General features: G+C 30.4%; 3 protein-coding genes across 4 annotated transcripts in view; 2 read left to right on the top strand and 1 right to left on the bottom strand.

Annotated features, from left to right (window-relative positions):
* Nucleotides 1–5365, top strand: part of LOC109539305 (odorant receptor 49b) — a 7335-nt gene extending 1970 nt beyond the window's left edge. Inside the window, exons 1-8 of one of the 2 annotated variants that reach the window (XM_019906980.2) lie at nucleotides 1998–2694; nucleotides 3209–3568; nucleotides 3665–3871; nucleotides 3936–4177; nucleotides 4239–4338; nucleotides 4531–4635; nucleotides 4792–4947; nucleotides 5007–5365. In XM_019906980.2, the coding sequence (XP_019762539.2) occupies nucleotides 2689–2694; nucleotides 3209–3568; nucleotides 3665–3871; nucleotides 3936–4177; nucleotides 4239–4338; nucleotides 4531–4635; nucleotides 4792–4947; nucleotides 5007–5048 (1218 nt within the window). In that variant the 5' untranslated portion in view covers nucleotides 1998–2688 and the 3' untranslated portion in view covers nucleotides 5049–5365. Of the gene's footprint in view, nucleotides 1–1997; nucleotides 2695–3208; nucleotides 3569–3664; nucleotides 3872–3935; nucleotides 4178–4238; nucleotides 4339–4530; nucleotides 4636–4791; nucleotides 4948–5006 lie in introns of those variants that run through there. The other variant, XM_048660861.1, reaches the window with a different exon arrangement.
* A 2450-nt stretch (nucleotides 5366–7815) lies between these two features.
* LOC109533309 (odorant receptor 30a) lies at nucleotides 7816–9888 on the top strand. Its single transcript, XM_048661077.1, has 7 exons — nucleotides 7816–8070; nucleotides 8163–8369; nucleotides 8436–8677; nucleotides 8712–8811; nucleotides 9048–9152; nucleotides 9301–9456; nucleotides 9538–9888. Exons 1-7 carry the CDS (start codon nucleotides 7816–7818, stop codon nucleotides 9577–9579), a joined length of 1107 nt encoding a protein of 368 aa, XP_048517034.1. The 3' UTR covers nucleotides 9580–9888.
* A 1144-nt stretch (nucleotides 9889–11032) lies between these two features.
* The window catches only part of LOC109533362 (odorant receptor 49b), a 7239-nt gene continuing 6027 nt past the window's right edge, over nucleotides 11033–12244 (bottom strand). The window contains exon 8 of the mRNA XM_048661124.1: nucleotides 11033–11183. Coding sequence (XP_048517081.1) covers nucleotides 11133–11183 — 51 coding nt within the window. The 3' untranslated portion in view covers nucleotides 11033–11132. The remainder of the gene's footprint in view (nucleotides 11184–12244) is intronic.

Genomic DNA, 12244 nt, shown 5'->3' with positions numbered 1-12244 from the left:
AGACTTTCACCTCAGAAAAACTGAGAACATTTGTAGAACATTTAGCGTGATCAATTATTAAATAACTATTAAGTAAACATCTAAAAACGCACAGTAACAAATAAGCCATAAAACTCTTAACGCTTGAAACACCCTGCGGTTTGGTAATCGAGCGTTTGAAAGATTTTGTTTTAAGCTATGAAAATAATTCTCACTTGTGACATGAAACATATATACAATTACTGATCTAGTTTCTCGTCAAGTTATAGTTGATGATAAATTGATCTTCACAACTTTACAATGCAACGGAAGTGTCTTTGATAGAAGATATATTATCTACTTGTGCAGGAAGCTGTATCCTGAACAAAGAATAAATGAAAATAATTTTATATTTAAAAAATTTGTGTGAATGAAATTTTGAAGTATCAGATGTATTCAATAGAGCAGTAATCTTGAAAACGTCGGTACAAATAAGAACCTGATGTTTTTTTTAAATTTTAAACAATAAGTATAGAAAGTGCATATGTTGATTCTGATTATTAATACGGAAACCAGGGGATTCATCATATTGTATTTAAAAACGGTTGCAAATACAAAAAATACTATACTAAAATAATTCTGATTTGAACACCATTTTAATTTTCTGTGGAGAAATGATCAGGAGATCGCTGCAAAAGAAAGATACTTTGACCTCAGAAAAACTGAGAATATTTCTAGAAAATTTAGCGTGATCAATTATTAAATAACTATTAAGTAAACATCTAAAAATGCACAGTAACAAATAAGCCATAAAACTCTTAACGCTTGAAACACCCTGCGGTTTGGTAATCGAGTGTTTGTTACCTTCGTTTGAACAATTTTGTTTTAAACTATACAAATAATTCCCACTTGTGACGTGGAACATATATACACTTACTGATTAATCAATTGGTCAAATTATAAGAAATTGATCGGTTTTCCATCCAATCGCTAAAATGAACTTTATTGGGAGACAGCTGCTGGAAACGATTAAATTGTTGGAAAAATTGTCATCCAACAAGTAAGCACAATAATATGGAGATTATTGAGGTGAATTTTAACGAAATGCTGCCCAAGAGCATTTCGTTACTGAAATCGCCGTTGACACAAGACTTTTTCAGCAATTCCACCATTCAATATCACACTTTAAAGGTTCCAAACAGTTTTGCAAGCAGCAAAACATTATACTAAAATGTAACTCCAGAAAGACCTAATTTGCACAGTTCAAAGGAAATAATAAAGATATTTTAATATTGCTTCTCGTAATAATTAACGTCAAACAAATCTATGTACTTGAGGATATTGTTGCTTACTTTTGCAGCTCAAAAATCCTAATTCCGCAGCCGTGTGATGTGGCGTTCCCTATTTCTCCGACCATTCCATTTTTCAGTAGCTTCAAAGGCTTAGACCAATCATACTGGACAGCTAATTCTACAAATTCCTTCCTTGATTGATTAAAATGATAACATTGTGAAAAGCGGGTAGGCAAGGACAATTTAATTTCGTTCCAGATTTTGAAGGCCACTTATTCTTACGTGATGCTGATGATCTAAGAAAGCAACAAACAATAAGCTCTATTAATAAGTGAAACCTTGCACACTTTGAACATTTTGCACTTGAATTAATCCACATAAAATGGAAACATCTGCAATTTTATTTGAATTGAATTTTTTCGAGTTAAAAACATTTTGGTGCAATCAAACGAATTAATGAAAGTAATTATTGTACCAGTGCAATTACAATTGAGGAAGAATGTATGAAAAAAGATATTGTTCAGCTGGTTAGTTCTAATCAATAAACATCTTCGCATCGGAGTTGACTGAAGTTTTCTTAGTAAAAAATCTTCAAATTTATAATATCTATTTTTCACTGTTCCATGAATTTTTCATAAACTAATCCCAATAAGCCTTATCTTAAATTTTGGTACTCAAAACTTGGTAATTTTGAAATCTAACGAAAATTATTTTAAAATGAAAAAAATTCGGGTTGATTATAAAGTTACACAGATAATGTTTAGTTTAAAAAGTAGTGAATATGTAAAGTGACATATTTTTTGTAGTCTTATCATTTATTAACTTAAAGTTATTAAAACGAATTTTAACTTACACGTTTTCTTTATAGTTGCCTTTATTTGCGTGGCTTTGGTATATCCATACTTGACCAAAATGTTCAAAATGCTGTCAAAACGACCAAAAGTCTCGGCAGTGCAAATTTCTTAGGAGTAGATTAAATCTAAATTTCGCTTTGAAACTGAATTAAAATTATTCACCTATTTAATTTTCAAGAGATTAAGTTCATTCATCAGATCTATGTGTATTATCTATATGCATTGCATAAAAATTCCAAGTAACAGAATGTTTAGATCAAATCAAATAAAAAGTCATATGTTTCAAATACATTTGGTGCAATTTACTATTTACCTTCTTACTCAAATGATTAAAATAATTGTTTATAAAATCTCTAACCATAGGCCAAGGACAGGTTAAGTAATTTTTTTATTGAAAGCTAGACTATTTTCCAACAGTTTCCATTTTTGTGTAAGGATATCGCCCTAATTATTAATGTGTTGTTGAATGTCGCAAATCAAACCTCAATTAAATAGTTTTGTATGCAAATTGCACATGGAAAAATTATACACTTTTTCTCCATAATGGTGGAAACATTATAGTATTCTGGTGGCTCTAATCGAACATGGCGGTAAGTAATTGCACATCATGTCCAGATTGTCTTCATTGCTTAAGACCCTTTGTTGTTGGTTTGATTGAGGAAAAAGTCAAAAATTAAAATGTTGGTTGGATCTCTTCATAAAATTTTTTTTTTCTGAACTTAACAACTAATTATTTGCAGTTTAAAAGTCGACTTAAAATTCTTTCTAAATCTAATAATAAATTAACTAAATAATAAATGTTCATATGTGGCAAAAGTTAAATAAATTCTAGCGAAGCCGCAGGGTATTTTTGGTGAGATTTGGTCTACTGTGGCTCATCGTATGTTGATTTGAAAAAATTTGACGATTCTAGTGTTCTACATATATGTGAAAAAATATTTAATGCAAAATTTAATGTAAAGATGTAGAGCAAGCAATTAACGAATTAATACACCTAAAAAGTATTTAAGTATATAAATTCTTCAAATTTCTGGCTAATTTTCTTGTGTATTCTAAAAGTAAGTATCTCCTATAGAAGTCCATTTAACAATTGTTCTCTTTTAGATATATCCAAAATGTCGGCTGATCCAAATATCTATGATAAGTTCTTCGTTAGTGGGAACATTCCCCTGGCAATTCATGTTCCAAGATAACAAAATACTTAAAAACATGTACGCTATGTATTCGAAATTAATGTTGGGATATTTCACGTTATTTGTATTCTCTCAACAGTTAGAACTGTTGATTTTAATAACCGATGAAGAAGTAATGAGAAATGCTATTTTCGCCAATATATCCGTTACACCTATATACACCATCACACTTGCAAAGCAACTGATTATGATGTTAAATAGTAGTTTCAGAGCTACTATTAAGCAAATTATCGACACTGAAAAGTGCAAATCTCCCATTGAAGATGACGAGGTTATTATTATGATTTTATTTTTATATTATTTAACTTTAATAATGAAAAATTAGTTCACGCTATAAATTCTAAGCTAATATTTTTTTGTATTTAAGGTATTTGAAATTGAACTTAGAATCGTCCAAAGAAGCAATAAACTTGTAAAATATTACGGATTGATGATGTTTGTTTTGGGAACATTATATTGCGTTAAACCGATTCTAATGACTCCAAATATAGTTTCAAGTGGCAACACGACGAAGGCAATCGGATTTTTTCCACTATCTTCATGGTTTCCATTTGATGAACAAAAACATTACCCAGTAAATATCGATGATTAAGAGATCCACAAAAATAACAAAGTTATATATTTCTATGTTATTTCAGTACGCTTACATGTGGCAAACTCTAAGCCTTTTACAAGGAACTATGTATGTCACAACAACAGATATTTTAATGTTCAATTTAATAGTATTTACTGCTGTTCAACTGAGAAAATTGAAGCACCTACTGAAAAATTTTGTCCATTACAAGGAAAGATTTATGACTTTATATAATATTGTAGATGATGAACAAGCGGCAAAAATCACTTTGATTTACTTCATACGCAGACATAAGGAAATTATCGAGTATATTATGATTTATATATAATGAATGAAATATTGTCATACTTAGATACAATTTTTTTAGATATGTGCGGCTATTTAATGAGTCAATGGAAATTGTGATGGTTTTTGATTTTTTGCAAAGCTCCTTGCATATTGCCTCCGTTCTGCCCGAAGTTTTAATGGTGAATATTTAGTATTCTTACGCGATTATTGTAGTTTTATTATTATGTGTTGTACATATTTCCGTATGCACTTTTTAACAATTAACAGCGATCAGACGCATGTAAATACATGTAAATATTTAAAAAAAATTCAATTCCAAATAATTCAAATTGACTGAAATGAACTGGAAAAATTGTGTTTTCTATTTTTAGTCCGAAATTTCTTTAATGGTCGTACTAACCGTGGCTTCGTTCTTGGGAAGTATGCTTTTCAGATTGAGTCTATATTACTACCATGCCAATAACGTAATTATTTTGGTAAGTTTTAGAAAACATATTGTTAAAGCTTCTAATATAAAATATTATTATTATTTAATGTTTTAACTGTTCAGTCATTCAAACGTATTTAGCTCATGCTGCCGTTTGCCAATTGTATTCTATAACATAACGGAAATGTTCCTCCGGTATTTTCAGAGTGCAGAATTGTCCTACTCAATATATGAAAGTAACTGGTTTGACCAAACGCCTAAAGTGAAACAAATGATATTAATTTTTATGCTCAGAACACAAGAACCGCTAACACTGCGTATTGGAGGCTTCGCGGTGATGTCCATTGAGTCACTTATTGCGGTATGTTATTAGGTTTTACTTATATAGTAAAAATGAATTTCAATTTCATTTTGTTCCAGATTTTGAAGGCCACTTATTCTTACGTGATGCTGATGATCTAAAAAGGCAACCAACAATAAGCTCTATTATTCAAGTCAAACTTTGCACACTTTGAACACCTTGCACTTGAATTACTTTACATAAAAGGGAAACATCTGGTTGATTAAAAACTCTGCAATTTTGTGCACTGCAAACTTGTGAAAGTTGATTTCTCAAAGCCAATAGAGGTTTTTAGAGTATAAATGTAATACTTTTTTCGAGTTACAAAATGTTTGGTGCAAGCTAACGATTTAATGTATGTAATTATTGTACTGCATGAAAAAAGATATTGTTCAGTTGGTTAAGTCTAATCAATAAACACCTTCGCATCTCAGTTGAATGAAGTTGTCTTAGTCAAAAACCCTCAAATTTATAATATCTATTTTCCCTGTTTACTAAATTGTTCAGAAACTAATCCGATTCACCTCAACAAGCGTTATCCAAAACTAAACCGTAAAAAGAGCGAATTAGGGTCGAGAATGGTCTGGTTGCAATATCTCGGATGTATAAAATACATGAAAGACTAATATTGCTTCGAACGTTTTACTAATTTAATTAAAACAATGTGCAATATTCGAAATTTGCGAACATGCTTAAAACCCTTCTAACTTGAGTTTTCCTAGCTTAATTGTACCCAATCGTTGAAAAGATGTAAGAGTAAGTAGGAAATCTGAAACAATATTATTAGTGTACTAAATAATTAATCGCTTAGTTGATTGGAAAAGAAAATACTAGTTAAATATTTACTAAAAATTTTATAATACAAATTTAAGATTTTTGTCCTAGGGTGTCGGAACCGAAACTACAAGTTTGACTAACGTTTTCTCGTCTTCCAGGTAAGTAAAACAACGCTTTTATCCTTATAGACACTAACACAAATGCAAATACCTACTCGTGTTGAATTTTGATAGAGCATTTATTTCCACGTGGCAAAAGACATGACATAATAATAAATTGTATTAAGTCTCGATGTTAAAGGGCTGTAATTTTTCAACGAAGATCATGGGAAAAGTAGCACATAAATTACACACGGTATTTGAAGTTTTTTTGTCTTTTACTTTTGAACAACAATCTTGGAGCGATCAGTTTTTTTTTGGAATAAATCTAAATTTTTTTTTTCATGCAAACTCTGACTTCTGATTTCCAATTCGCCAATTTCCTGCCAAAAATTCGAGAAAAAAAGTTATGTCAATAATTGACAATAATATATATAATTCGGTGTATTTTTCCACCATCATCAGTTTTTATGTGTAGCGTTGTTGCTGCTTTAAGCCTTGCTTAAGAAATGCATGCCAAGGATTAAGCAGCAACAACGCTACACATAAAAACTGATGATGGTGGAAAAATACACCAAAACGTATTTTCATTAATAAATAGAGACAATAAATGACTGAAACCCAGGAATAGATTTGATTTGGAATTGAAACACAGTCAGGAAAGTATATACAATAATATTTGTTTAAATGTGGATTAAATGCTGTATGCAAAAAATGTAATAGACTTCCTCATTTTATTCAAGTGAATAATGGATAATGTTTCAAAGCGTTCAGCTGGAAAATGCAGACTCGGTTAAATGAAAGACAATTTGGCAATTTTGAAGTATAAAGAATATTATTTTAAATTTCGTTGCAACAAGTATAAACTTGCACATTGTCTAGTCAATGCGACGATTTAACATATCTAACACTCAGATTGACTAGGGCGTGCGGCAATTTGCAGATTGCCTAAAATACCGTAGTCAATGTGTAGATTGCCCAAAGTAGTAGCGATTCTGCAAAATGTACCTGGCATTTTGTACATTGCCGGTAACATATCTATTATATATATATCCATGAAGAATTCCAAGTAACTTAGCATGTTTGGGTTAAAATCAAATTCACGCAATATATTTTGTGCAATTGGAATTTTACCTAGAAAAATCACAGGGATCTAGTTTCTTCCTCAAATGATTAAAATAATTGTTGATGCAATCTCGCCTTAAGCTCAACTATATGCCACGGTAGACACAGGGTTTTTTTTAAATGCTAGACGATTTTCCAACAGTTTCTATTTTTATGAGGATATCGCCCTAATAATTAATGCGTTGTTGAGAGACGCAAATCGAACCTCAATTAAAGAGTTTTGTATGCAAATTACACATGAGAAAAATATACAGTTGTTCTGACATTATAGTATTCTGGTAGCTCCAATGGAACATGGCCGTAAGTAATTGCATATTATTTCCAGATCGATTTATTTATTGTTTAACACACTTAGTTGTTAATTCGTTGTTAGTTTGATCTGTGCATCAAAAGAAACACGTTTTTTTGTACTTAATAATGAATTATTTTCAATTTAGAAATGGATTTGAAATTATTTAAAAAACAATTTGTTTCTGCTGTGGTTTTTAAATACATTAACAATGTTCATCTGTGTCATAGTCTTGATTTAGTCCACCAATAGAATACTGGGGTTCATTCTATGTCGATTTAGAAGAAATATTTGACAATTTTTGTGCACATGTGGAAACATATTTAATGACAAAATTTCGTGTAAAGTTGTAGATCAAGCAATTAACGAATTAATAAACCTAAAAAGTAATTAAGTATGTAAATTCTACAAATTTCTCGCTAATTTTATTGTGTAAATAATATTCTGAAAGTAGGTATCTCTATAGAAGTTTATTTAACTATTGTTCCCTTTTAGATATATCCAAAATGTCGATTGATCCAAATATCTATGATATGTTCTTCGTTAGTGGGAACCTTTCCCTGGCAATTCATGTTCCAGGATAATAAAACATTTAAAAACATGTACGCTCTGTTTTCGAAATTAATGTTGGGATATTTCACATTAGTTGTATTCACTGAACAATTAGAATTGTTGATTTTATTCACCGATGCAGATGTAATGACAAATGCTATTTTCACCAATTTATCGGTTACATTTTTATATACCATCACTCTTGCAAAGCAACTGATTATGATGTTAAATAGCAGTTTTAGAGTTATTATTAAACAGATTATCGAAACTGAAAATTGTAACTCGCCCATTGAAGATGACGAGGTTATTATTATTTTGCTTTTATATTATTGCACTCTAATAATGAAAAATTAGTTCAAGCTATAAATTGTAAGCTAATAAATTTTTAATTTAAGGTGATTAAAATTGAACTTAAAATCGTTCGAAGAAGTGATAAAATTGTAAAATATTATGGATCTTTGCTGGTTGTTCTGTCAATGTTATATTTAGTGAAACCGATGCTAATGACCCCAATTATAGTTTCAATCGGCAACACAACGACAGTAATGAGATATTTACCGATATCTTCATGGCTTCCATTTGATAAACAAGAACATTACCCAGTAAGTACGAATGATTAAGAGATCCCGCAAAAATAACAAAATTTACATGTTTTGATGTTATTTCAGTACGCTTACATATGGCAAGTTCTAAATGTTCTACAGGGAGCTACATATGTCACAAGTACAGATATTTTAATGTTCAATTTAATAGTATTTCCGGCTGTTCAACTGAGAAAATTGCAGCACTTGCTGAAGAATTTTGCTCATTATAAGGAAAAAGTTAAGACTTTATATAATATTGCAGATGATGAACAAGTGGCAAAAATCACCCTGGTTTACTTCATAAGCAGACATAAGGAAATCATCCGGTATATTATCACTTATATTTTATAATTTTTTTAGATATGTGCGGCTCTTTAATGAGTCAATGGAAGTTGTGATAGTGTTTGATTTTTTACAAAGCTCCGTGCAAATTGCCTCTATTCTGACCGAAGTTTCAATGGTGAATATTTAGTATTCTTATGTGGTTATTGTGATCTTATAATAATAAGATCCGCATATTAATGCGTTGACCATATTTCCGTATACGCTTTATAACTATTAATAGTAATGAGACGCATGCAAAAATACACAAAATTTCAAAACATGTAAAAATTCACATTGTTTTGAAATTCTCAATTCGTAAAGAATCCAAATTGACTGAAATGAACTGAAAACATTTTTGTTTTCCGTTTTTAGTCAGAATTTTCCGTAATGGTGGTAGTAACTCTGGCTTCGTTCTTTGCTAGTATGATTTTCAGATTGATTCTATATTATTACCATGCCAATAACATAATTATTTTGGTAAGTCTTAGAAATCATTGTTAAAGCATCTAATATAGGTACAGTTATCTAATATTTTAACTGTTTAGTCATTTAAATGTTGTTAGTTGATGCTGCCGTTTTGTCAATATTCTATAACATAATGCAAATGCTGCTCCGGTATTTTTAGAGTGCAGAATTATCTTACTCAATGTATGAAAGTAACTGGCTTGACCAAGCGCCTAAAGTGAAACAGATGATATTAATTTTCATGCTCAGAACACAAGAATCGCTAACACTGCGTATTGGAGGACTTGGAGTGATGTCCATTCAGTCTATGATTGCGGTATGTGATTAAGTTTGATTAGAACCATTAAATTGTAAAAAGCGGATAAGCTAAAAAATGAATAATTTCATTTTGTTTCAGATTTTGAAGGCGACATATTCTTACATGATGCTGATGATCTAAGAAAGCAACAAACAATAAGCTCTATTATTAAGTGAAACTTTGCACAATGTGAACACCCTGCACTGGAATTACTACACATCAAATGGACACATACGGTTTATTAAAAACTTTGAAATTTTCTTTTCTGCAAACTAGTGAAAATTGACTTCTAAAAGAGGGTTGTAGAGTGCGAATATTACCTAATGGCTCGCGTTAAAAACATTAATGAATGAAAAACGTTTATGTATAGGTATAATTATTGTACCAGTGGAATTACAATTGAGAAAAAAGTATAAGAAAATAGATTGTTTAGTTGGTTAGTTCTAATCAATAAACACCTTTGCATCACAACTGATTGCAGTTTTTTTAGTTAAAAGCCTTCAAAATGTTTCTATGAAAAAATATATTGTTCAGTTGGTTAGGTCTAATTAATAAACACCTTCGCATCGCAGTTGACTGAAGTTTTCGTCTATCTATTATTCACTCTTCATTGCATTGTTCTTAAACTAAGCCGATTGATCCCAACAAGCCTTATCTTAAATTAAAACTGTAAGAAGAGCAAATTAGTGTCAAGGGTGTTCCGTAAGCACATGATCAAAAGGGCACTGAGACATTCTTTGGCTCAAATGAAAATCTCATGATCTATGATCTCAATTTAACTTTTATTAAGAAAAATTTTCCGGTTTCACTGCTATTTAAGGTCAACGCTCTTCAAAAAAATTATACCTTTGAAATATCCAGCTAATGGAACGACATATTTTAATGAAACTTGCTGTGAACTTGTCCCTGTGTAAGACTCATGTTTTGATGATCCAAGCGAGTTCATTCGCTTTGGGCAAGTGATAAATTCTTAGTGTGTTGGTACAAAAACTACGAAAACTTTGGTAGCTTCAATCACTGATTTTTTATTGTTGAGTTAATATATTAATGCTATTTGAAAATTTTCGGACTCTTCGTGAAATCTTAGGAAATTGTAGCGTTCATAGCTTTCGCGAAACAAACTAAATCTGTTTCACTTATTATTTTACAATTTTAGACATTAATTGCAACCGTCGTAGTAACTGATAATGTTCTCTTATAATTAACTAATTTGCAAGCGTTTTGTAATTTTAGTCCGGCTATCTTTTGATCGAATCATTTTCCTACGAATTGCGTTATTTAACAAATCTCAAAAATAAAAAGTGGGTTTTATCAAAATATGGCCCTGATGTAGGCCCTGATATGACCCTGATGATGATGCAAATTTCATTGAAATCGATAGTACCATTCTCCCGAAATTTCAAAAAGAACAATATTTTTGACCATCAATAGTAGTGGAGCCAGACATTTTTCTGTAGTAAAAGGTAGTTTAGATCATCTTCTTTTGGTCCAAAGAATATCGCAGTACCCTTTTGATCATGTGCTTACGGGACACTCTTATAATAGGATTTTGAAATTTTTTGTTGTTACTGTATCAAATACAGAAAAAAACAACTAATATTGAAGTGAATGTATTACTAATTTCATTAACACAGCTTGCAATATTCTAAGTTTGCTAACATGCCTAAAAATCTTCTAACTTGGAGTTCGTTAGCTCAGTTGTATCCAACCATTAAAGTGATGTAGGAGTAAGTAGCTCTTAAAATCTGAAACAAAAATATTAGCGTACTAAATAATTCATCGATTAGTTGATTGAATAAGAAAATATCTACTAGTTAAATATTGACCAATTTCATAATAAAATAGTAGATTTTTTTCCTAGGGTTTCTTAACGGAAACTACCAGTTTGTCTAGCGTTTTCTCGTCTTACAGGTAAGTAAAGCAACTCTTTTATCTTTATATAGACTCTTCAAATGCAAATGCTCGTCTGGCGTCCACGTGGCAAGAAATATAATAATAGATTGTATTAAGTACGTATTTTTCGAGATATATTAAAAGGCTGTAATTGAACTTTTTTGTTTTTTACTTTTGGGAAACAATCTTGGAGCGGTAAAAGTCTCCATTGGGATAAATCTAAATTACGTTTTTCATGAAAACTCAGTCTTTTGATCGTTAATTTCCTACCAAAAAATCAAGAAAATAAATTGTGTGGATAAATAATGTTTGTTTAAATAAGGCTTAAATGTTTATGTATTCAAAACTTTTATAGACTTTCTCACTTTTTTCAAGTGAATAACGGATAATGTTTAAAAACCTTGAACTGGAAAATGAAGCATCTGCTAAATCAAAGGAAATTTGATAATTGATCTAAAAAAAATGATTTGAAATGTGACGAAATTCGGGTTGATTATGTTATACAAATAAACCTCCATAATGATAAATTAGCTCATATAAAAAATTCGTTTACGCAATTTGCCACCGAGAACAATAATTTTAATTAACATATATTTTTTGAAGATCAACCAAATACTTATGGTATCAATTTAATAGTTTCCAAAATTCAGTAATCTTATAATCAATAGTTATTAGTTAATTTAAAAATATTAGGAAATATACATATATTAACTTTGTAAGTTTGGCATGAAAGGTTCAATTTCTTACAATTAAACATTGTCTAAAAGAGTTTTTGCGTATCGAAGAGGAAAGTTGAGAAGTTCAACTTAAAACGATACCCACATAGCAAAATGATATTCCCAGAATATACCTGGAACATTCATGTGATGTACATGCATATTCCTGGGACATACATGAGTTCCATTATGAACAT

The sequence above is a fragment of the Dendroctonus ponderosae genome, unplaced genomic scaffold, assembly GCF_020466585.1.
Source record: "Dendroctonus ponderosae isolate FM_Combo_2020 unplaced genomic scaffold, Dpon_F_20191213v2 Dpon_F_20191213_1, whole genome shotgun sequence".
In the NCBI taxonomy this organism is placed as follows: Eukaryota; Metazoa; Arthropoda; class Insecta; order Coleoptera; family Curculionidae; genus Dendroctonus; species Dendroctonus ponderosae.
This window is presented reverse-complemented; position numbering and strand designations above follow the sequence as displayed.